Here is a 25,068-nt window from a genome sequence, read left to right as displayed (position 1 = left end):
GGAACAAAGGGCAATGGCTGAGAGGCCGAAGCACTCCATTCCCCCTCAAGGCAACATAGCTTCCGTCGAATGCCAAGACAGGAAGACGGAAGAATTAGAAGAAGCAGCCTAGAGAGCCAAAGGAAAGTAGGGAGAAGAAGGCAAGCCCACTCCAGATGGAGAGCAGCCTACCAGCCAAAACAATGCCAGCGGTCAGGGCCAGAAGCAAGAAGAACAGCCCGAGGCCCCAGGAAGGCCAAGTAGGCAACGCCTGGCAAGGGAGAACACAGGGACATCCTAGATCGCAGAACGGGAGCAGGGAGAGGAGGAGAGGCCCGGGCCACCACCACGAGTGGCTGCGCGCACAACCACAGGAAGCAGGCGCAACCTACGTAAAAACCATGGAGAACAGGTACCCGAAGGCAACCAGAACCTTCCAGCAGAGCGCAAGCCATATAACAGCTACCATAACCCCACATAGGGCACGTAAAGTCCCAAGATATGGGAACACTCTTTGGAAGAACTTCCGCAGCAGAGGAAGAAACAAAAGAACCACAGGGAAAAAAAAGCACCCCAGCTACAGGCTGGACAGCAGCCCAAGCAAGCAGAAGGCCCAATCTCAGGGCCAAGTCAGCACAACAACTCCTGCAGAACTCACACACAACAACAAAAGGGCCGTCCAGCAGCCAACAATGCCAAAGTCCCAAGGAAGGACGTAAACGGCCCGAAAAATCATACTCCACAACCATAACCGCCGGCCTAAGAAGACCCAAAAGCAACCCTACCTCCGAAGTCACTGAGGAGGGGACAGAGGAGGACGACGGAGCCCTGCCAAGAGCCTCTGGATGGCTGAGTCGGCCGGAGCATGAAACAACAGACTGCCATCAAATAGGAGATCAATGAGCTTCTCCCGAATATTTTCGGGGAAGATGCCGTCCCAAAGCCAAGCATGGCGACGGAGGGCGACTGAGGAAGCCATGGCCCGGCCAAGCACCTCAGAGACGTCCAGAGCAGAGCAGAGAATAAACGCCGCAAGCTCTCGGCCATCCAATGCATGGTGCCGCGTATCCACCTGATCAGACTCCTGGGACGCTGCAGACCCCAGAGACTCAACCGAGTCCCACAAACAGGAGGAGGCCCTAGCCAGTACACACAAGGTGTAAAGGGCCTGCAGGGCCGCGCTGATCGAGGCAAAAATGTTGCATCCCCAAGTGTCCAGCGGGCGGGCCACTCTGGACGGCAGAGCCAACAGGGGCGGCAGGGAGGGAAAAGCAGTCCTCAGAAGGGGACTGGCAGCTGAGGGGTGAATGGACAGGCACGCCAGCCAGCGAGGCCTGCAAAGCCGCCACTTAAGTCTCCATTTGGACTCTCGATGCCCTAACACCGGGAAACGGTGGATAGGAATACACGCGGGCCGCATCACCCGCGGAGACTCCACGCCCCCGGTAGGCCGGAAACCAGCCCCCAGGGACGAACTGCGACACTTACCCACCGGGGAGCGACGCTCACGTGACCGGAGAAAGGTGAGGACGATGACCACGGCCGGACCTGAAGCCGTCCGCCGAAGCAGACCGAGGGGAGGACTTCGACCTGGAGAGACGCGCCAAGAGAAGTTTCATGCAGCGCTCCCGCCGCGACTTCGGCTTCAACTTTTGGCACGCTGTACAATCTGAGGTGCCATGATCCTCCCCCAAACACCACATGCAAATGAGGTGAGGGTCGGTCGTCGACATAAGACGCCCACAAAACGTGCAAGTTTTAAAGCCCAAGGCATTCGCACACTGTTCCAACCAAAAAAGAATGGAAGAAAGGGGGCCTTAAACTGGCCCGCAACAAGGAACAGATCCGCGGTGCACGCGGAAAAGGAAAAAACTGACGTGGGCGCGCCAGGGCGGGTCTTATGTGACCTCGCTGACATCACGTACGTGGACGACGCTTGGGCGGAGTCGCGTGATGTCGCCCCACCACCGGCGCGCAGGGACGCGGTGGTAAAAAGTTTCTGGATCCAGTCTCACGCCTGGGGATAATTCTACCTGAAGGAATCTGCGGCTAGTAGTCTCTATCAGATGCAGAGCTATATAATAGCATACAAGTACCCCACTTGGAGTATGGACACACCAAACAACAGGGAACACCTCTTAGGGCAAACCACAGTCAGAGGATCAGACACAACAACCTGTGGAACACTGCCCCAGTAGGCTTACTGCCAGCTCTAAACGCATAATACATCGAAAGGATGCTAAATGAAAGGGTAACCACCCCAGAACATGCAAAAAGACGACCTGGGAAAAATAGGCTTAAGGGTGAGGGCGAAAGCCCGCAAGGAGGTGCTGAACAGCCGATTTGGCGTGGGCATCAAACAATAGAACCGCAACAAAGGGTAGATCTACAAGTTGCTCCCCGATATTCTGCGGGAAGACGGAATCGCGCAACCAAACATGGTGCCTCAAGGCAACCGAACAAGCCATAGCTTGGCCTAAGGAATCAGCAGTATTCAAGGCCAAGCGGATGGCATGGTCATGACCATCCCGGAGAAGGTGAAGGAGGTCAACACTAGCGCCTTCATAGGTGGCCTATGTGAGAAAGTGGCTCTTTATATACTGTTGCCATATAGGTACAGTGCGTACAGAGTCCACAGTCCCCAGAGGTTTGGCAGAGGTTAAAGTTAGATATAACCTTACACTCTAAAGTGGTAGCTTGGTGGAGCAGTAAGACAGTGTAAAGAATTTGTTGTACACAGTCAGCAAATGGTCTCACACACTCAAGTACTGAACTCTAGGCCAATGGTTTATATAAAAAATATACGGTTGTTTTATTTTATAACCAACAATAGGTATTAAAATATACTTTTTCAGAATGAGATGCTTTAGTTATATACTTTTGCAATATGCAATTGACTTTTTTAGGTAATAGTTACAGGTTGTTGCAATAGGCAACACAATTTCACACAATAGTACATTGAGCTCAATGGGAGTTTTAAGTTATTTGCAATAGATTACTTTCAGGATTACTTTTCTAACTCCAGGACTGAATCCTAGATTCAGTCCTGGGACAGTTCTTGGAAACAAGTGAGTAAAGTCGACCTAGTTACTGTTGTGATTTTTAGGCAATATTTAGCGATTTTAAAAGTTGACACTTAGAAGAAATTTCATAGAAAACAATCAATGATTCCCTATGGGAGAAAATTCAAGTTACAGGTATAGTATGTTCTCGTTACTCTTGTAATCCAGTACTGGGCTCCTAGGCTCAGTACTGGGACCTCTATCTAAAACAGGTAAGCAATTACGTTTCCACAGTTGGTACGATTTTTAAAGAATATTTGTAGTTTGCAAAAATCGACACTTAGAAGAAATTTCACAGAAAAACAGTCCTATGGAAGAAAATTGGGTTAATGGTAAGTACGGTTGTGAGAACTTTTCAGGGTCAGTGCTGGGCACCAAGATCCAGCACTGGGATCTCTCCTAAATAGCAGGTGAGTATTTTCGTTTTCGTTACACGGTTGATTTTAGGTGAATATTTTAAGTTTTAGAAACTCCACACTTCGAAGAAATTTCAGAAGAAACCAGTCAATGTTCCCCTATGGCGAAAATTGTGTTATCGGCTTTTGGGTAAGTACTCGACTGGCAGAGTTATGGTTCTGGGCACAGACGCAGGGGTCTCCCAGGGTCAGGTAAGTACAGTTGTTACACCCTCAGCGGCACAGGGGCAGCCGGGTGCTGAGTGAGTTAGGCCCAATGTTACCCTATGGGAGGCCTTGGTTGGTGGCAGCTGACTAGCAGGCTACGCGGCTGTGGGAGCTGGGCTCCTGGTCACTTGCTCAGGGCAAATGGGGAAGTAGGTAGGAGTAGAGGTTACGCTGCCAGGGCCACTCGGGCGGCTGGGTGCAGGGTGCTTTTGAGCCTTCGGACTCTCAATGGATTTCAATGGGAAAGCTCCAGGATGAACAAAGGCTGCAAGCTCGGGGGCGAAGATTCTTCAGGTGCCACCACCAAATCGAGAGGTAAGTTGGGTAGTTTGAGGATAGGTAGGTACCCAGGAGTTGGGCACAGGGGGCCGCAGGGCGCCCGGGTGCCTTTTGATGTCGGGAAATCTTACCCTCTGTTGATCGCAGTTGAGGGGGGGGGGGGGGGGGGGGGGGGGAGTACCTGGTTCTGAGGCTGCAGGCGTCATCAGGAGCGTCGAGGTGAGTACTTGGGTGCCGGATTCGGGGTCACAGTCACCAGTGGGACGTCCTCAGGGTCTTTGTTCACTCCGGCACAGGCCAGGCTTGGCGGGTGCAGTGTGGGCAGGGTTTGCGGTTCCGGGCGGATGCCAGGGGTTAGAACTTGATTTGAGCAGAGCCATTGCTCATGGGAGTCCCAGATGCTCAGAGTCACAAGGTTGCAGGTCCTCCGGGGTTCGTGAGGTTGCTGGCCACAAGAGGTGCCGGGATGTAGCAGGAGCGGGTTCGAGGGTCAACAGGCCGGTAGGGCTGGGGCCAAAGCAGTTGGTGTCTTCCTCTTCTTAGCAGCTGCACGGCAGGTCTTCTTTCTTCTTGCTCTTCTTTGCTTTTTCGGAATCTGGAGATGGAAGGTTCAGGGTGCCTCTAAATACTAGATTTAGGGGCGTTATAGGTAGGTAAAGGGCAGGGACGAATGGGTTCCTGCCCTGGGGTGGGTACACCCCCTATCCTACCACTCTCCTGTGGGAAGGGGGCAGTAGCCTAGTCCTGATTGGGCAGGGCCTCCCATCTTCAAGATGGCGAGCACCCGGAGATGTGCTTCAGCTCGACTCCCCCACCTGAGAGGTGGAGTTGGCAGGCTGGCACATACCCTGTCCTAATTTGGGGTTTTAGGCCAGTCTTCCCGTCAGAGTGGGGGTCAGAACAGGTGGGGGCCAGTTTACTGGGTACAGCAAGTGGCCTGGAGAAGCTCACAAAGGCGGCATGCCTTTGAAGCTTCCCCCTGCCCATCCGGGGGAGGAGACCTAGCACCTCGCCCAGGATGTGCATTGTTGCAGGCCCAGAAGAGCAGGGGCTCTCCACCCAGGGGTCCAGCAACATGTCTGGGCAGCCTCCCAGACCAGACGTGGATTGTAGGTTAGGTTTCAGGGGGCATCTCTAAGATGCCCTCTGTAGTGCTTTGTACATTAAATCGCACACTGGCATTAGTGCGGGTTTAATGTGCGGAGAAGTTTGATACCAAACAGTGTTGCCATTATGGTGCTGTGGAGTTAGTGTTTGACGAGCTCTCAGCACCATATATTCTTAAATGGCAGCACTGCACTTACAGTGCCCAGGAATGGACCTGGGTACTGTAGGGGCACAGGGCTCATGCTCCTGTGCCCACACCACTAGCATAGGGCACCCAGCTAGAGGGGTGGCTCATGTATGCCAGGGCACTGTAGGTTGTGGGCATGGCACACAGGGATGTGTGCCATGTCGACTCTTTGTTTTGTCTTGTACCCAGACACTCAGCCTGCAAGGGCAGTGTGTTTGTGTTAGGGTAGAGGGCCTCTAAGGGTGGCACAATAAGTGCTGCAGCCCTTAGAGGCATTCCCTGGTCACAAGGCCCTTGGTACCTAGGGTACCATTTACCAGGGGCTGACATGTGGCCAGGGTTTGCCAATTTGGGTTTGAGGTTTTTAGGGAAGGAACATAGGCCCTGGGCACCTGATTGGCAGGAGTCCAGGGCACACTCAGTCAAAGTACATTCAGCAATTCAGCAAAAAGTGGGGGCGTACCATGCAAGAAGGATGGCACTTTCTCACACCGCATACCTAAGAAGAGAAAAGATCCACATATACACCTCTCTGGACGACTGGCTAATGGACGCACAAAACAAATATGCCACACATGTTCAAAAGACAATCCAAACACAAGGTCTAGGTTTTTCAATAAACCACAAAAAATCATCAACGAACCCAGAAAAGGAAAAGATCTTCCTGGGGGCAAGACTAAATACAAAGGATGCTAAGGCTTATCCCACACAGAACAGGATACAAGCTATCTAGAAAGAAACAGCCCTCTACCAGAAGGGGCAGTCTCTGACAGTGAAGAAGGTAATAAAACTTATGGGCATGATAGCATCATGCATCCCACTCATCCCTCACGCTCGCCTACACATGCAACCATTCCAAGAATGGCTCGGCAACAGCTGGTCACTGGTTTCTTCTGAAATTTCTTCGAAGTGTGGAGTTTCTAAAACTTAAAACATTTACCAAAAATCAGCCGAGTAACGAAAACGAAAATACTCACCTGCTATTAGGAGAGATCCCAGTGCTGGATCTTGGTGCCCAGCACTGACCCTGAAAAATATTCACAACCGTACTTACCAGTAACCCAATTCCTCCATAGGAAATCATTGACTGTTTTTCTGTGAAATTTCTTCTAAGTGTCGATTTTTGCAAACTTCAAATATTCTTTAAAAATCGTGCTAACTGTAAAAACATTATTACTTACCTGTTTTAGATAGAGGTCCCAGTACTGAGTCTATGAGCCCAGTACTGGATTACAAAAGTAACAAGAACATACTTTACCTGCAACTTGAATTTTCTTCCATAGGGAATCATTGACTGTTTTTCTAGGAAATTTCTTCTGTCAACTTATAAAATAGCAAAATATTGCCTACAAATCACAACTGTAACTAAGTCGACTTGTTTCTAAAAACTGTCCCAGGACTGAATGTAGGATCCAGTCCTGGAGTTACAAAAGTAATCCTGTAAGGAATCTATTGCAAATAACTTAAATCTTCCATTGAGCTCAATGCATTATTGTGTTTGAAATTGTGTTGCCTATTGCAACAACCTGTAACCAGTGTTTACAAAAGTCAATTGCATATTGCTAAAGTATTTACCTAAAGCATCTCATTCTGAGAAAGTATATTTTAATACCTATTGTTGGTTCTAAAAAAAACAGACATTTTTTATATAAACCATTGGCCTAAAGTTCAGTTATTGAGTGAATGAGACAATTTGCTGACTGAGTGTGTACAACAAATGCTTTACACTGTCCTCTGATACTGCCTTACTGCTCGACCAAGCTACCACTTTAGAGAGTAAGGTTATATCTAACTTTAGCCTCTGCCAAACCTCTGGGGACTGTGGACTCTGTACACCCTGTACCTATTTGGGAAAAGTATATACAGAGCCACTTTCTCACATGCGGCCAAACACTTTGTGAACACCTGTGGAGCCGACTTTATTCCGAACGGGAGTACCTTGAATTGGTAATGTGTTCTGTTGTGTAGGAATCTTAGGTACTTTCTGTGTTTTTTGTTCATTGGAGTATTTAAATAGGCATTCTTGAGGTCTATTGTTGCTACAAAATCTCCTTTTTGGATTTGTGGGATTATTTCCTGAAGGGTACACATTTTGAAGTGTTGTGTGAGTATGAACTTGTTTATGAATCACAAGTCCAAAATTGGCCTTAGGGTTAGGTCTTGTTTTGGTACAAGGAAGTATGGCGAGTATTTTCCTGTGTGCCATTCCTGTTTTGGTACTGTTTCTATTGTCGGTTTTAGATACAGTTCTTTGATCTCTGCGTTTAGCAGTATTTGTTCTGATTTTGATAATTTTCTTATCCTTGGTGGATTTGCAGGTGGTGTTTTTGTTTGCTCTATGCAATATTTGTGTTGTACCAAATTTAATATCCATTTGTCCGTTGTGATCCTTTACCACCGGTTGTGGAAAAAGGATATTCTTCCCCCCCCACTGGTTTTTTTTGTGGGTCCTTTTTTGTGTGGAAGTCAGTTAGAGGTATTACCTCTTCCTCTGCCATGACCTCATCCTCGAAAGGACTGATTCTGTTGCTGCTAGCCCTGGTAACTAGATTGTTGACCCATCTGTTGGCTTGTGTTTTGCCCCTGAGACTGTTGCGGCATCTGCTGGTTTTGGCCAAAGCTGTGGTCTTTCTGTTAGAGAAACATCCTCTTTTGAAAGATCTTCTTTGTTGCAGAGACCCCATTGCCCTTGCTGTTTCATTATCCTTATTAATCTGTTGAGGGGATTCATCCACTTCCTTGTCAAATAAATCTTGCCCGTTAAGGGGCTTGTTGATAATTGATGTCTGAACTGCTTGTTTGAATCCAGAAATCCTGAGCCAGGCGTGTCTTCGCAGTATGGTTCCCATGCACATTTACCTGCTTGCGGTATCTGCTGCATCTAGTGCAGATTATAGGCATTTATTAGCTACATTTTTTCCCTCTTGGACAATGATGTATCTGGTAGAGACGATTCTAGCCGCAGATTCCTTAATGTAGAATTATTCCCAGGCGTGAGACTGGACCCAGAAAACTTTCTTTGCCCCAGCATCCCTGCGCACCGGGGGGCGGTACCACGCGACTCTGCCCTGACGCCGTCCACAGGCGTGACGTCAGCGAGGTCACATAAACCCCGCCCCGGCACGCTGACATGTTTTCTTCGGAGAACTTTTCCGCGCCACAACACGGAGCCATCACAAACAAAACTGTTGAGAGTATGGGAACAGTGTGCGAAAAATCAGTGAAACAGAAAAGAGAGAAACGAAAGGTGAAGAACAGCACCAGGAGGAGGAAAAGTGCCAAGCACTAAGGCACAAAAAGCCATAGCGGTGAAAGCCATAGCAGGTTAAGAGCAGAGCACCGCTATGAGGAGTACCCTTGCAATCTAAGGCGACAACCTCCCCGGAGGCAGAAAGCATGGAAAAATTGCCATAGCAAAAGAGAGGGAGAGAGAGAGGGAAAGAGAGAGAGACTGCAATCACAATCCGCAACAGTGAAGGGGAACAAGCCCGGAACAGAGGAGTAACAGCAATACACCCCCAGACGACACCACCAAGGAGGGCCCTATCCCCTAAAAGGAGCGAAAAGGCCTAGGTACAGGCAAAACAAAAAAAAAAACGTAGAGGACTGCAAAGGAATCAGAAACCCCAAGCAAGCAAATTGGAGAAGAATAAAAGTAGGCCCCTACACTGGAGAAAAACCGGGGTGGAGGGATGCAGAAGCACACATGAACCAATCGACCATGTAGCATAAGGGAAGGGTGGAAAGATCAAGCAGAACGAAGCATCCTGTCCAGGAAGAAGCGAAGCAGACACCCACAGAAGACAAAAGGTCCTCGCAGAACGGGGAGGAAGGGCGGGCCGTGAAGGAATCTGCGTCTAGAATCGTCTCTACCAGATACATCGTTACCGAAGGCAAGTAACTTGTACATCTGATAGAGACTACTAGCCTCATATTCCTTAACGTAGAATAGATACCCTAGCCATACCCAGAGGGGAACAAGGCGAAGGGAAGACTAGGAGACCCCAAGCCTAGTCAAGGAACAATGGCCACAACCCTCGTAGGGACAGACAGCCACAGAAGAGCACCCAGGAGGAAAGAACAACCCCAACTCCTGGGAGAAGAGGTAGAACCGGAGGCAGAGCCTGCCATAGGAAAACACACAGCGACAGAGGACAGCTGAACAGGCATCAGCCACAAGGAAGCAGGCAAGGCAGGAACGGCTCCACTGCCAAGAAATGCAGGCATAAGAAGAAAGGCACAGGTGCACAAAGCCCCAGCAGAACAAGAGGCAGGGTCACAAGGGAACGCAACATGGGCCAAGGTGGTGGACCAGAACAAGCAGGCGGGCGCAGCCGACAGCTAACAGCACCATGGAGCAGCGCACCCAGAACAAGCCAGGCGCAGGCCGAGGCCAGGGAAATACAGAATGATCCGCAAAGGAGGACCGTGCAATAGACACACACCGACCCATGAAGAGAAGTGGGACCAGCCAGAAGAGGAAAAGGAGAGACACAGAGGACGGACCCAGCCGTCAACCAGAACACAGGAAAGCCAGGAGAAACCCAGCCCCCCTGGAACACCGGACAGATGACCAGGCCGAAACGCCGGACAAGAAGGTGTGAAAGTCACAACACGAAACCGTAGACAGCATGCCAGACTGGACGAGCGATTGAGTGAACACAGAGAATGACAAAACCTGGAGCAGCGGAAGCTGTGTCCGGAATAGACAAGAGTCCGCACCAGCGGTATACAGTGAAGCCAGGAAAGGCAGGGAACCCGAAAAAGGGGCGACCATACCTTCCCAGCGCAGGGCAAGGCTATGCAATAGCTACAAGTACCCCACAAAGGGTATGATACGTCCCAAGTAAATATGGGAACAACCCCAGGGTAGGTCGCTCCCCTGCCCTCGCGGCGCCACCAGATCCTCTGTGCCTGCCTTCTGCTCTGTTGTTGTGCCGACTGTCCCCCAGAGTGTCTGCCTTTTTCCCCTGTGTATGATCGCGTCCCCTTTTGCTTTTTTGTATCCCAGAGTGCCTGCTTTCCCCGTGTGATGGCGCTCCCCTTGCCTTCTGTATCCCTGAGTGCCTGCTTTCCCCGTTGTGATCGCGCTCCCCTTGCTTTTTGTATCCCTGAGTGCCTGCTGCCCCTCGTGCCCCCGCCGTCCCCCCCCCGTCCTTCCGCCGCTTTTTGTCGTTTTTTCTCGCTTTTCCGGCTTTTGTACCCCTTCTAGGTACTTTTCCGCTTTTTCGGGCCTCCTCGCCTCCCCGAGGCCCTTCGCCGCTTTTCCCGCTCTTTTTCCCCCCTACCTGCCCTCCTCCCACCTCCCAGCTGTCCCCGCCTCCCCCTTATATGGCGGCCGCGCGCAGCGGGCGCGCCGCTGGCGCGCCGAAGGCGCGCCTAAGGCAAGCCCGTCTGCGCCCGTCCGCGCCCAGCACCCGAACCTCTGGCCCCCGCGCCCCCCGCCTGACCTACGACTCCGCCTTCCTCGCCAACCTCAACCCCGGCCGCACGCCGGGCTGCTACTGCGCCACCCCGAAACGCGCCCACGGACCCTTCACCTGCAGCAACTGCCGCTTCACCTGCCTCCGAACCCACTCCGCTCCCGCCAAGAACTACTCCCCCGGAAACAACCTCCACTGCATCCTGGTCAACACCCGATCCATCCACAGGCACGCCATCGAACTGTGGAACCTCATCAACTCTACGAACCCGGACATCGCCTTCCTCACCGAGACCTGGATGAACCCCTCCTCGGCACCCGACATCGCCATAGCCATCCCCGACAGCTACAAAATCATCCGGAAAGACAGCACCAACCGCATCGGAGGAGGCATCGCCATCGCACACAAAAACTCCATCCGCATCTCGACCGACACCGACAACTCACTCCCCGACGCCGAACACCTCCACTTCATGATCCACAGCGACTCCAAAACCACCCTCAGAGGCACCCTCATGTACAGACCACCAGGACCTCGCACCAAATTCAGCGAAGACATCGCAGACTTCGTCAACCCTCACGCACTCTCATCCACCGACTATATCCTCCTAGGAGACCTCAACTTTCACCTGGAGAACCTCACCGACAACAACACCACCGCCTTACTGGACAACCTCGCCAACCTGGGACTGAATCAGCTAGTCAACACCCCCACCCACGACACCGGACACACGCTCGACCCCATCTTCTCCTCCAGCAAACACATCACCTTCAGCCACACCACCGAACTCACCTGGTCGGACCACAGCTGCGTCCACTTCATCTTCAAGAAGACCACCGTGCCCCACCACACCCAGCAACCACCAAGAAGACACTGGAATCGTATCACCACGGAACAGCTCGCATCAACCCTCTCCCAGAACCAACCCACCAGCACCACCGACCCCAACGTAGCCGCCAACAACCTCACAAACTGGATCTCCGACTGCGCCAACCTCCTGGCCCCCCTGAAGACTCAAGCCAGCACCAACAACCACAAGAAAAACTCCTGGTTCACCCCCGACCTCAAGAACTCCAAGAAAGAAAGCCGCGCCCGCGAGAAGACGTGGCGCCTTAACCAGACCGAAGAGAACATGTCAGCTCTCAAGGACGCCACCCGCCAACACCACCAACACCTCCGCGCCGCACGAAAAACAGCCTACTGGAACAGACTTGACAACAACGCCCACAACAGCAAGGAACTATTTGGCATCGTCAAAGAGCTCTCAAACCCGGAAGCAGAAAATAACTCCATCCCTCCCTCACAGGACCTCTGCGACTCCCTCGCAACCTTCTTCCACCACAAGATCACCGACATATACAACAGCTTCCCGACCGCCGACACAAGCCCCCCTCCGGAACCCGCCACCGACACCACCACCACCACCATCCTCACCTGGAACCCTACCACCACCGAGGAGACCACCCGCATAATGAACTCTATCCACTCCGGATCCCCATCGGACCCCTGCCCGCACCACATCTACAACAAGGCCGACTACATCATCGCACCGCACCTCCGAGACGTCATCAACGCCTCCCTCACCGCCGCCACCTTCCCGGAGAGCTGGAAACACGCAGAGCTCAACGCCCTCTTAAAGAAACCTACAGCAGACCCCACCGAACTCAAATACTTCCGGCCCATCTCTCTCCTGCCGTTCCCCGCCAAAGTGATTGAGAAAATCGTCAACGCTCAACTCACCAACGCCCTGGAAACCAACGACTCCCTCGACCCCACACAGTTCGGTTTCAGGGCCAACCACAGCACCGAAACCGCCCTGATCGCAGCAACGGACGACATCAGAGCCCTGACCGACAAGGGAGAGACCGTGGCCCTCATACTCCTGGACCTCTCTGCAGCCTTCGACACGGTCTGCCACCGCACCCTGATACGCCGCCTCAGCAACGCCGGCATCAGAAGCAAGGCCCTGGAATTGATCGTCTCCTTCCTCTCCGGAAGGACTCAGAGAGTCCGCCTTCCCCCTTCAGATCCACAGCCACGGAGATCATCTGCGGCGTACCTCAAGGATCCTCCCTCAGCCCCACTCTCTTCAACGTCTACATGACCCCCCTGGCGAACATCGCACGCAAACACGGACTCGACCTTATATCATACGCCGACGACACCCAGCTCATCTTATCCCTCACTAACAACCCCACATCAGCTAGGACCAGACTACATGAAGGAATGAAGGAAGTGGCGAACTGGATGACAGACAGCCGTCTGAAACCCAACACAGACAAAACGGAGGTCCTCATCCTCGGCCCCACTCCCACCGCATCAAATGACTCCTGGTGACCCCCCGCCCTAGGCAGCACTCCCCAACCCACCGACCACGCGCGCAACCTCGGCTTCATCCTGGACTCTTCCCTCACCATGACCAGACAGGTGAACTCGGTGACCTCGGCATGTTTCAACACCCTCCGCATGCTCCGCAAGATCTTCCGCTGGATCCCCACCGACACCAGGAAGACCGTCACCCAAGCCCTCGTCACCAGCCGCTTGGACTACGGGAACACCCTGTACGCCGGCATCACCACCAAGCTACAGAGGAAACTCCAACGGATCCAGAACGCTGCCGCAAGACTCATCCTGGACATCCCTCGCCACCACCACATCTCCGGACACCTGAAAAAACTCCATTGGCTACCCGTCAACAAGCGGATCACCTTCCGACTACTCACCCACGCACACGAAGCCCTTCACAACCTCGGACCCAAACTCATCAACCACCGCGTCTCCTTCTACACTCCCCCGCGCACTCTGCGCTCCACCGGACAGGCCCTGGCAGCCGTACCCCGCACCCGCAAAGCCACCGCCGGAGGAAGATCCTTCTCTTTTCTAGCAGCGAAGACCTGGAACTCTCTGCCCAGCCACCTTCGCGCCATACCTGACCACCTCTCCTTCAGAAGGCAGCTCAAGACCTGGCTCTTCGAGCACCGACCCCCCCCCCCCAGCGCCTTGAGACCCTTGATGGGTGAGTAGCGCGCTTTATAAATGCGATTGATTGATTGATTGATGGGAACACCTCTTAGGCAAAAAAACCCGCAGCAGAGGATAACATAAAGGACCTGCAGATAGAACCACAGACGGCTTACCAAGCCGCCAAACAAAAACATACTGACGGCCTAACCTGAGGACACATACAGGTGTACGAACAACCCAAGAAACATAAAAGCCAAAGGGGCTGTACCAGCAGCCAACAGCACAAAAGGGTCAACCTAAGGACCCCGAAGGCACGCCAACCCACACAGACGGTCCAACCGAACCACTAGACCCCCGAAAAAAGGGTGGGATAACGCCTCCCATAAAGCAGCAGAGGACCGACAGCCAAGTTTACAGACGGGGAGGAGGAGGACGACGGAGCCTCGCAAGGAGCCGCTGAAATAGTGGCATCCGCATTAGTGTTAAACAAAAGCACTCCATCAAAGGGCAGATCAACCAGACGCTCCCTAACATTCTCAGGGAAAACGCTGTCCCTCAGCCTAGCATGGCGACGGAGAGTCACTGAACTAGCCATAGTGCGGCCGAGAGCCTCAGAAACATCCAGGGCCGAACGAAGAATAAAGGCGGCCAACTCCCGGCCATTCTCACATGACGCCGCAGATCAGCGCAGACACCTTCCTGAGAGGCAGAAGACAGAAGGGACTCCACAGAATCCCACAAGCTGGAAGTAGCCCTGGCCAACACACAAAGCGTGTTGAGCGCTCGCAAAGCAGCACTAGAGGAAGCAAAGAGGTTACGCACCCAGGAATCCAACCACCGGGCTTCCCGTGACTGAGGAAACACCACCAAAGGCAAGGAAGGGAAAGCAGTCTGCAGAAGAGTGCCCTGGGTAGAAGGGTGGAAAGAAAGGCAGACTGGATCGTGCGGAGCAGGACAGTGGCGGTGGAGGAGCGACTGGGGCACTGGATCCCCGGTGGCAGGACGCCCCCAGGCCCCCAGAAGAGAATTATGGAGCGAAGCTTCGAAGGGAAGAAGCAGCTTCCGTCCACCAGAGCCCTGGTGGAGAAACTCAAGCAAATGGTCCGTAGGGAATGGGGTGGCGGGGTCACCCATGTGCAAAATGCCAGCAGCCATGGAAATGGTCCAGGAAAAGGCTGCACTCGCCTCCGTAGGGCGTCGAGGGGGGGAGGAAGCAATTCCTCCGTGGGTGACGGCTGTAAACTAATCCAGCCATCCCAGAGTCCAGCCGGAGGAAGAAATGGCCAGCCCCGGAACGGTGGAAGATTCACAGACTAGTGGGGGACCTGAGGTGCCTCCGGGGAAGGCTGTGGCCACGGGGACGGCGAGGAGCCCTTCCTGGAAGACGCTGGGGAAAAGTCCACGACGCGGCGAACCGTCTCCGGAGAAGAGACAAAAAGTTGACGAACTTCCGGAGAGGAGGGGGCCTCAGGAGAAGAGTCGACGACCCGGCACGGTGGAGTCCGCCACAGGCGCCGGCGTGTCGTCGTCCGGCACCGGAGGGGACACCGAGATTACCTCCCTCACCACTTGCGGCCCAGGAAAATGGGGTGGTGCCAGCTCCGGGGCAGCGAAAAAACGGCGCCGAAAAGGCGCCAACTCGACCTCCGACGAAGCAGCCACCTGCATGGAGAGACGAGAGGGACCAGGAGACGCGCCCCGTCCCCTAGACAGCAACTGCGGCGCCGCCAGGGCCGACAGCCAGCGGCACCTGAACTGCATCAGTTCGGCTCCAGGCAACCCCCTAGGGGGTTTGCGGCAAAGCAGAGGCGCCGTGGGCTGAAGAGGGGAACCCCCGTAGGGCCGCACCCCGACGGCACCACACCTCCAACACCTGAAGCCGAACCCATTGGCGCCGGAGCCGCCAGCGACGCCAAGGAAGGCCCCGCACGTGGCAAGGGATCCTTGGACGTCCCAGGAAGAGGCGGAGGAGGGGCCAAGGAAGCCTGCAGTGCCGCAGCATAGGCCTCCATTTGTGCCCTGGTCGCCCGGGCGCCGGGAAACAGCGGGTAGGGTGGCGACAAATGAGGCTGCCGGTCCCACGGAGAACCCACGCACTCCGCAGTGCGAGGACCAGGTCTCGGGGACAAGCTGTAAGACTTACCGATGGGCGAGCAACGCCCTAGAGGCCTCGGTGACGGGCGATGTCGGAAGCGAAAGCGGCGATTCTTGAACCCTTCCGCAGGGGGCGGACGCAGAGATGACACAGATCTGGACAACCAGGCTGAAAGGAGCTTCATCCGGCGCTCCCGCCCGAACTTAGGCTTCAGATGCTGGCAAGCGTCGCAGTCCGTGGAATCATGGTGCTTGCCCAAACACCACATGCAAATAGGATGAAGATCCGTCACCGACATCTGACGCGCGCAAGACGAGCACGCCTTAAAGCCCGAAGGCATTCGCACACTGTCCCACAAGGCAAAGTGTGAAAAAGAAGGCCTGAAAACAGGCAGGGACACGATCCGGATCTGCGCTGCACGTGGAAAAGAAGAAAACTGATGTCAGTGCGCCGGGTGGGGCTTATGTGACCTCGCTGACGTCACGCTCGCGGACGACGTCAAGGCCAAGTCATGTGGTACCGCCCCAGGCGCGCAGGGATGCTGGGGCAAAGAAAGTTTTCCGGGTCCAGTCTCACGCGTGGGGATAATTCTACGTTTAGGAATCTGTGGCTAGTAGTCTCTATCAGATGTTTGTTTATACACCCCTCCATTTCATTCCACTGTTGGTGGCCATATCTGTTCAGCAGGGCATTTGAGTTGGCAATGCGCCACTGCGTTGCTGCTTCTTTCTCCATCCTTCTACCCACCAAGTACATCCTTTTGCTCTCCATTTCTGGTGCAGGTCCTGTGTTGGAGACTGCGTCAGCTCTTCTTCTGGCTGTTGTTACGATGATGGAATCTGGTGTAACATTTCCCTGTATATATTTAGGGTCTTTTTAAGAGGGTTTGTATTTTTTCTCCACTCTAGGAGATACTCCTCTGTTGGAAGCTGGCTCCTTGAAGGCTTCCTTGCCTTGGTCCAGAATACTTGGCAACATGGGTAGATATTGTGTTCCCTTTGTTGCAGGTGCCAGGGTTTCCAGCAGGAAACATGCATCCCCCTTTTCTTCCTCTAGGGGCACCCCAAACTGTCTGGCAGCCCTTTTAACGATTTGATTGTAGGAAGCAATGTCATCTGGAGGAGATGCTTTCAAGGGAAAGTTGCAGATTTCCTCCTCTGGACTCTCGGTGTCGAGATCGTTCCACTCGTCCTCGAAGTTTTCTTCGTTATCCTCCTCCTCTGGCATGTTTCCGTATTCCTCTGGATCTTCACCTCGAGGTTCCGGCATCGGTGGAGATTGGAGGATAGCATCTTCCTCTTCTTCTGCGTCTTCAGCCTCTTCGGCGTCGACTGTTTCCGGTTCGACTTCCGGTGCTTTAGGGATTCGATACTCTTTCAATGATTCATTGAATTCCTTTTTTCTTTGTAATAGCGCTGCCATTTCTTCCTCGAGCCTTATTTTCGAATTTGAGGACCCTTTCGGCGTCGGATGCCGGGGTCTTCCTTTTCTTTTCGGCACCAACATTAGTTTTAGGCGTTGAGGCCTTTTTGTAGGTTCGTTGTCGTCGACCCTTGGCTTTGGAGTCTTCTACGATCTCCCCTTTTCGGCAACCCTTGGGTGGGTGCCATGGGTTTCTTTTGATCGGGGCTGAGCTTCGATCCCCTTTTTGTTTGGGGTCGGGCCCTTCGGTTTCGACAGATTTTAAGGTCTTTCCGTCTTCTTCTTCGACTCCTTCGTCTCCTTCTCGGCGCGGATTTTTTCGACGTCCTTTTCTAGAACTTTGACGTCCGATCCCTCATGTGTTGATTCTGCAGGAGCTGCATGCTCCTCTTCGTCGCTAGAGAACCCATCTCCCTCATGGAAGGTTTCTTAGTAGGCTGCGATATCGTGGTGTAGTGGGCCTGTCTCTGATTTAGGCGCGTCGAGAGTCTTCGGCAGGAACGCTGCACAGGCCTCAGTCTTTATCCTGGTGATCCTTGGGTAGGCAGAGGTTGCACACGTTGTGTGGATCACTCTGTGCATATTTGTGATGGCACTTTGGGCAGAATTCAAAAGGGGTCTTCTCCATGGCCCCTACCTCGCCATTTGTGGCCCGGAGCGGTCCTCTGTTGTTGAAAAAGTGCCGCTCTACTTCAGTCTACTACTCTGCGTCATTGATCCATCTCTTCTCGTTGATCCTTCCGATCTTTTCTTAAATTTTTTGCGGGAAAATGCAAACTTTCTTCAGAGCTTCCCGTCTTGCTTACAAACCCAACGGTGGGAAAAGGAATCTGAAGATGGCCACCGTGCAAATCAACCTCCAGGACACCGTCTGACATCACACCTGGCACCAAACGGTGGTCGACAGCGACCAAACCAAGAAAAGAAAAGAAAAAAAAAAGACAAATCCGGACCCAACCAATAGATGGCGGAATGATGCACAGCATGAGAATCCAGAAAGGGATTCACGCTGCTAAACTTGTCTTCAGAAAAACAAAGCAATCAACATGTACAATATTACATCATCACTACTTACCCAAGCCAATAATGGCTTTTGTCTGGACCTCTTCATCCGAATGTTTAGTAAAATACAGCAATAGCTCAAGAACTTTATCTCTTATGTTTACCTATCAAAGACAATAAAGTAGAGACTAGTCAGAATAATAAATCCAACAGCTGCACAAAACAATGTTGCATCTTGACTGGCTACTAGCATCTCAAAATCTACTTTAGAGAGTCAGACATAAACTGTGACTATCTGCTTGACAGTCGCAACTCACATTACTATGCTTCGTTTCCAAAACAGCTACCCATAAAAATTATAAAGCAGAGAGATAACATTTCTTACATAATGTGTGTGTGCGGGAGGGGATGCTGCTGCATAGGACACCCTTCAAATCCTTTACTTTCCTGAGAAACATGCTATATATGGAGGTGCAAGTGCTTCTCATCTTTTGAGAGAATCCCAATACAATCTTTATATTATCATGGGCTCATCTTATATAGTGTTCCCAGTCTGAGATTATTCTTCTAAACAGGGCAACCATCACAATTTTCATGGTTTCCAAATGGCTGCCACATTTTACAGATTATTATTAAATCTCTTGTATAGTGTGTACCAACCCAAATAGGGTTTCCCAGCATTTTAGCAGCAGGTAAGGCATGAAGGGTCAATTAAAAGCAGATTAAAACCAACAAGATTTCAAATTCAAGCAAAAAAATGGTAAGTGATGTACAGCTTCTCACGGACAGTGTTCCTTAGCTTGGGGCCCAGGTAGGAAATGGAACGATCCCACATGTGCGCACGATTGACTTCAGGGAAAATGTAGAAGAATCATGTGCAGCGTGCGGGAGGGCTAATCAGGAGCTACCAGCTTTTGTACGTACTGTGGACCAGTGCGCGAGCTGACTTTATTCATGAAGCACACCATGTCGCAGCTGGGAATATTCAAAAGGTGAAGAGTTTTCATGGAGCTGTATCCATCAGAAAAGGGCTTTTGATTTGCAGGGAAAGTTCCAGATTATTTTTCTGGGAATCATTCTTTAGCTGCTCTAAATCAATCTATTTGGCAGACTATCATACTAACTGACCTGCTATCCTTGTGTTGAGATGTAAACTATCAAAATTAGAGCAGTTTTTACTTCCTTTGGGGGTGCCACATGTTAAACAGGATCAGTCCCTAGATGTGAGAAAAAGGTGTTATTATATGGAGTGGTTGTGAGACCTCACCATGTAATACACTTACCAACCCGTTTAGGGTCCTTAAGTTCTGTTTGTCAAACCTACAGCTCAACCTGGGTAGCTGTGGCTCTTAACAGCAGGGCTTAAACAAACAAATGTAAAGAATTCAGACAGCATCAAAACAATTCAAGAAAGAATTGACAAGACACCAAAGAAATCTGATACCAATTTATTAAAATAGACCGAATTCTAGACACCACAACAAAAATGACCCATCTGAGGGTTTCTGAGATGTAGAATTTACAAGGTCAAGTAAATCAAGGTATTTTCACTCAACCGTAAAGCAGTAGGGTGTGACTTTGGCGTGCTGATAGTGAACCCAAATGATGTTAGGCAGTTCGAATTATCTGAATGTGGTTGTGCCTTCAATAGCCAGTAGTCAAGGTAGGGGAAGACTGGTACTCCAACCACTGAAGGTTGCTGAGACGACCACCATCATCACTTTCATGAACACCAGAGGGGCACTTGTTAGGCTAAAAGGGAGCACTGCAAACTGAAAATGCGCCTGACAGACTGTGAACCGCAGGTAAAGCCTGTAAGCATGCAGGCCAGGAATATTGAGATAAAGGGCTCTGCAGGTCCAATGCCATCATCCGGTGCAGGAAGCTGGCGCTTTATATGGTGAACTAAAACGAAATACACTGTGCAGAGAGTCCAGGGAGATCCAGATCGGTATACAGAGGAAAAAGTAGATAATACTAAAGGTCTATCCGCTGTAAGTTGGGCAAGCAGTTAGGCTTATCGGAGGGTAGTTCTAAGCATTTGTTGTACTCACAGAGGCAATTAAAAAGACACACTCATGAACAAATCCGAGACCACTTAGCTAAAATTACACATATATATATATATAATTTTAAGACCAAGAACTTTGTTCACAATTAAGTCCTTTTTTTTTTTTTAAACAAATTTAATTTGGTTATTCATTTGAAAATCGTAAATGTAAATCTAAATTGATACTTGTATAGCGCACTACTCACCCGCAAGGGTCTCAAGGCGCTTGTACGAATACCGCTGTGGAACCCATCCTGGCTTTCCCTGTGAGGCGTCCACTCCTGGGCACCCCCAAGGTGGAGGCCAGGCATCCTTAGCGTTGTGGGGGCCGTTGTGGAGATTAAGCAAGCTATTGCCCAGAGTTGCAGAGTGGGACTCCATGATTGGAATGGCACCGAGGCGAGAATTATCAGGTCCGTGGAATTTTGAGCCCAAGACCCGCCGAGGCAGGGAATTGAACCCTGGTCCCGGGCTAGACCTCTGCATCAGGGTCTGCCGCTCTAATCATTGAGCCACACTTCTCCACAGTTAATTGAGCAATTGCCCTACAAAAACCGTCAGGGTGCAAAGAAAACAGATTGATAACGCTGAAGTCCCAACATTTTGAGCATTTTCAAACACCTGCCAAACATTCAGGTGATACAACTTAAACTGCAGACAATGCTGAACCTCAAGACATGATTCTTCGCCAGAAGGGTTTTAGCACCGTACAGCTCCAAACTGTATGAAAGAATGTCCTGTCTTCTCGATCACACAGGAGGCATGTAGGGGAATTAATCACTGCCATCCGCCAAAGTCTGGTCCGGGTATAATATATTGGTGGAGATATTTAAACTGTATCAGTCGATATCGGGTAGAGACCGCTGCGCCCCGTGGGCTAGCAATGGCCTCAGCCCGGTCGTCGTCAGTTATGTAAGGAATGTCGGCTTGCCACGCAAGCCTTGTCTTGTCTAGCGTTATCTGTGTGTGGGTCGTCAGGGTCTGGTATATTTGCTTGATCTTGTGCAGGCCCAAATCTCCCATCTGCAGACGGCCCTCTAATGGGTGGAATTCCGGAAGAGACTCGAGCGTGCGGATCAGGGGAGTCAACGCATGACTGAGTTGGAGGTATTTGTAGAAATGTGTTTTGTGTAATGTAAACTCGTCTTGTAGTTTCTGGAAGGACTTCAGTGTACTGACCCGCATCACATCGCCAAGGGTCGATAGCCCCACTAGATCCCACTCCCGGAACCCCCACCTGGGCAGCCAATGAACGGAGGTATGTACCCTGCCATAGTGGGGTCGTCCAGGTCAGCGTCCCGCTCCAACCCATCTGTCGGACTGTAGTCCGCCACAGCTGTATTACGACTTTACCTCCTGGAGGTAAAAGATCTAGGCGCGTGGCACTATACAGGAGTTGGAGGAGGGGAGTTTGTTCCATTGCCACATGCTCGAATGCGTAGGCCGGGTCCGTGGGAGAGTTATACCACCATTCGTTTACCACAAGTAGAGGGGATGCAGCATAATAAGAATACATGTCTGTTGCCGCGATCCCCCCACAGTATGTGGATTGGATGCATGTGCGGAGTGCAACCCTGACCACCCCACCATTCCAGAGGAATTTGTTTTGTATGGCGTTGACCTGTGCGAACCAGTAGCGTGGAATGTTATATGGGAACTTTTGGAGGCGATATAGAATCCAAGGTAGCGATACCATCTTGAAGATAGCCGATCGCCCGTAAAGGGACAGGGGAAGAGAGGACCATATTGTCTTTTCACTGTCCAGGCCTGCCATCAATCGAGTGATATCATGGGCCCACGAGACTTAAGGGCATGGCGACACAAAGATGCCCAGATATTTAAAACCGTCTGTCGCGTGGGACAAACGCGATGCCAAGGACGTGCGTCCTTGGTTACCACACACTGGGAAGAGCACGGATTTAGCGGGGTTTGTTTGTAAACCTGAAGTTTCCCCGAACTCTGAGGATTTCCAGTATGCGGGGCCCCGAGAACCATGGGTCCGTCACAAAAAATAAGACTACGTCTGCGTATAATGCGATACGGTAAGATCTCGACCGAGACCACTCAATGCTCCGGATCGCCCCTGACCCATGCCGCTAGTGGCTCAACCGTGAGGGCGAACAACAGGGGGCTGCCCTGTCTAGTGCCTCTTTGGATAGGGAAGGGATCGGAGCGGCGCCCCGCTATGCGTACAGATGCTGTTAAGTTTGTATATAGCAGGAGTACATAAGCAATGAAGCGTGGGCCAAAGTTAATCACCTCGAGCAATTGAAAGAGGTATACCCAACAAAGGGAGTAGAAGGCTTTGTCGATAACGGCTAGTAGCATGGCCGCTGGTCGACCCAGCGCTGGGGCTGCTGCCATAGCATTGTGTACTCTCCGGATGTTATGTCGGGTGGCTCTTTGGGGCATGAATCCCGACTGATCGGGATGGATCAGATCTAAGACATGTGCGCAGGCGGTCGGCGAGGACTTTCCCCAATAATTTAGGCTCAAAATTGATGGGGGAAATGGAGTGATATGAGGAAGGGTCCTCCGGGGGGGCGGCCGGGCTGGAGAAATAGGACTATTTCCGCATGTCGCCAATCCTGGGGCAACACGTTTTCGTCCAGGGCCTCCTGTATTGCCGACAATAGATGGGTGCCTAAGAGGTGCATATTCGGCCGCAGGAATTCCATAGGGAATCGATTTGGACCAGGGGTCCGCCCTGGATGTAGTGCATTGAGGGCTCCAGTCAGCTCGTCTACAGTGATTGGGGCCTCCAATTGTTCGCACATATGGTCTGTAAGCTTCCGCAGTGGAACAGGTAAGTACTTTTTTAATTATGATTTTTCAAAGTTCGTAAAATAGGTCACCGTTGTGCGCAATTATGCACAATAGAAGTCTATGGAAAAAAACTAAAATATAAATAAAATCGTACAGTTTGTTCTAGGGGTTCACCTTTGAGGTTCAAAGTAGCAGCAGGCCAAGGTCCCACCATCAGATCGGTGAGAGCGTCCCAGATTCGACAAGGAGCATGTTGCCAAGGTCGTTAGTAGCTGGTGTGCTACATAGACGGGGCCACCTTGAAACAGGCTGCACATTGAGACTTACAGGTAAGTCTGGGGGACCTCAAACGAGGGATCAGGTAGCAAGGGCCTCAGGACCATTGGAGGACAGCTGGTTCTCACATTTTCTACATAGATTTCCATTGTGCGTAATTGTGCATAACCGTGACCTTTTTAAAAAATCATAACTAAAAAAGTAGGTAGGTGCTGGAGTACTCTCACTTAGTGGGGGACAGATCTAACCCTTTGGAGCGGGTGTACCTCCTCCTGCTTGGGTGCTGTGTCGAAGTCACCGAGGAGAAGCAAGTCGGTAAACTGGACTCTGCTGGATCAGTGCCTGTGGGCTGCAGAGGAGTAGTTCTACTCCAAGGGAGTTCTCTGGCGATTGGCGAAGGACTGGGGGTGCTCCGGGGTTCTTGGAGGCCTCACAGCAGCAGGACGAGACAACACACCATGATGGTTGAGTTCTTGGAGACAGCAGGCAGGGTTTTGTGCCACAATTCTACAGCAGGTACTCTGTTCTAGGGTCAGCAGCAATTATTAGCTTTCTTCTTGGGTCACTCGAATCAAAATTTCAGGGTCCAGGGGTGCCACCTAAATATAAAATTTAGGGGAGTTACCGAAGGAGGCAGGTAGTAGCCAATGGGCTACCTACCTTTAGGCTTTCTACGCCCTCAAAGTGACCACTTCCTTTGTGGAATGGGCACAACCCTGACCCTTATCGGCTAATTCCCTCTCAAACAGGATGGAGGGATCTGAAAAGTAGGGTCCCCATCTCCTGCTCCACCTTAAGGGTGGTGCTGGTAGAATGTGGGACAACCTCTTAATCTGCCTAATTTTCCCACCTGACCTCCCACCAAATGTGGAGCAGGACAGAGGGGTTGACATCCTCCACTATCCGGAGATGCCTGGGTTCAATTTCAGCATCGCCTTTGAAGCTTCCCGCCTTGGAATGCCAGTCCGGCCTGGAGGAGGTGTGAAACACCTCTACCCAGAGCAGGCAGTGTTCCTGGCATCTGAGAGCACAGGCTCTCACCCCTTGAGATCAGAAACACGCCTGGTGGTGGCAGGCTGGCTAAAACTAGTCAAGAGACCACACCAGTGTTTGGTAGGTTTTCAAGGGGCACCTCTAAGTAGTCCTCCATGTGCATTTATTAATAAATCCCAAACTAGCAACTGTGGGGATTTATTAAGACAGGATGTTTGGTGCCAAACTTCCCTGGGTACAGTGAAGCCATCATGGTACTGGAGAACTCGTAATAATGGGTGCCCAGACCATTATTACGAGTTGTATTGCTTCCCAGTGCACTTACAATATCCAAAAATGAACTAAGATATTGTAGGGTCATATCTGCTCAGGCAGATTAGCCCACACGTGATATAGTGACCCTGCTAAATGGCTGTAAGGCCTGCCATAGGGGTGACTTACATATACCTTATGAAGTGCCTGGGGGTATGGCACACAGGGATGTGTGCGATCTGGACACTTCAGCTTTCTCTGCACGAAGACACACAGCCAGCAATGGTGGTTTTGATGAGGTGTCAATAGGGTGGCACAATTTTTGCTGCAGCCCTAGTGGACCATCTTCAGTCCCGATGCTCTAGGTACCATTTATTGGGGACTTACAGGGGTCGCTGAAGTTGTGCCAATCGTGATACAGTTTTAGGAAAGAGATCTGTCACTGGGGAACAGGTTAGCAGGGACCCTGTGCACTTTCATTCGAAATTACATGTTACAAGAAAAATGTGGGGGCTAACCATGTCAAAAGAGGCACTTTCCACACATCCAGTATTAAGGGCATTGGGCAGAAAGGACCTGTGCTAGCAT

At 51.5% G+C, this 25,068-nt stretch overlaps 1 protein-coding gene across 16 annotated transcripts in view; it reads right to left on the bottom strand.

Annotated features, from left to right (window-relative positions):
* The window catches only part of NIPBL (NIPBL cohesin loading factor), a 1,722,939-nt gene that overhangs the window by 272,899 nt on the left and 1,424,972 nt on the right, over window positions 1-25,068 (bottom strand). For all 16 annotated transcript variants that reach the window (XM_085631078.1, XM_085631072.1, XM_085631074.1 and 13 more), the window contains one exon: window positions 18,217-18,307. In XM_085631078.1, the coding sequence (XP_085487204.1) occupies window positions 18,217-18,307 (91 nt within the window). The remainder of the gene's footprint in view (window positions 1-18,216; window positions 18,308-25,068) is intronic.

The sequence above is a fragment of the Triturus cristatus genome, chromosome 2_1, assembly GCF_964204655.1.
Source record: "Triturus cristatus chromosome 2_1, aTriCri1.1, whole genome shotgun sequence".
In the NCBI taxonomy this organism is placed as follows: domain Eukaryota; kingdom Metazoa; phylum Chordata; class Amphibia; order Caudata; family Salamandridae; genus Triturus; species Triturus cristatus.
Note: the sequence above shows the minus strand (reverse complement) of the source record. Positions and strands in the feature narration are given on the sequence as shown.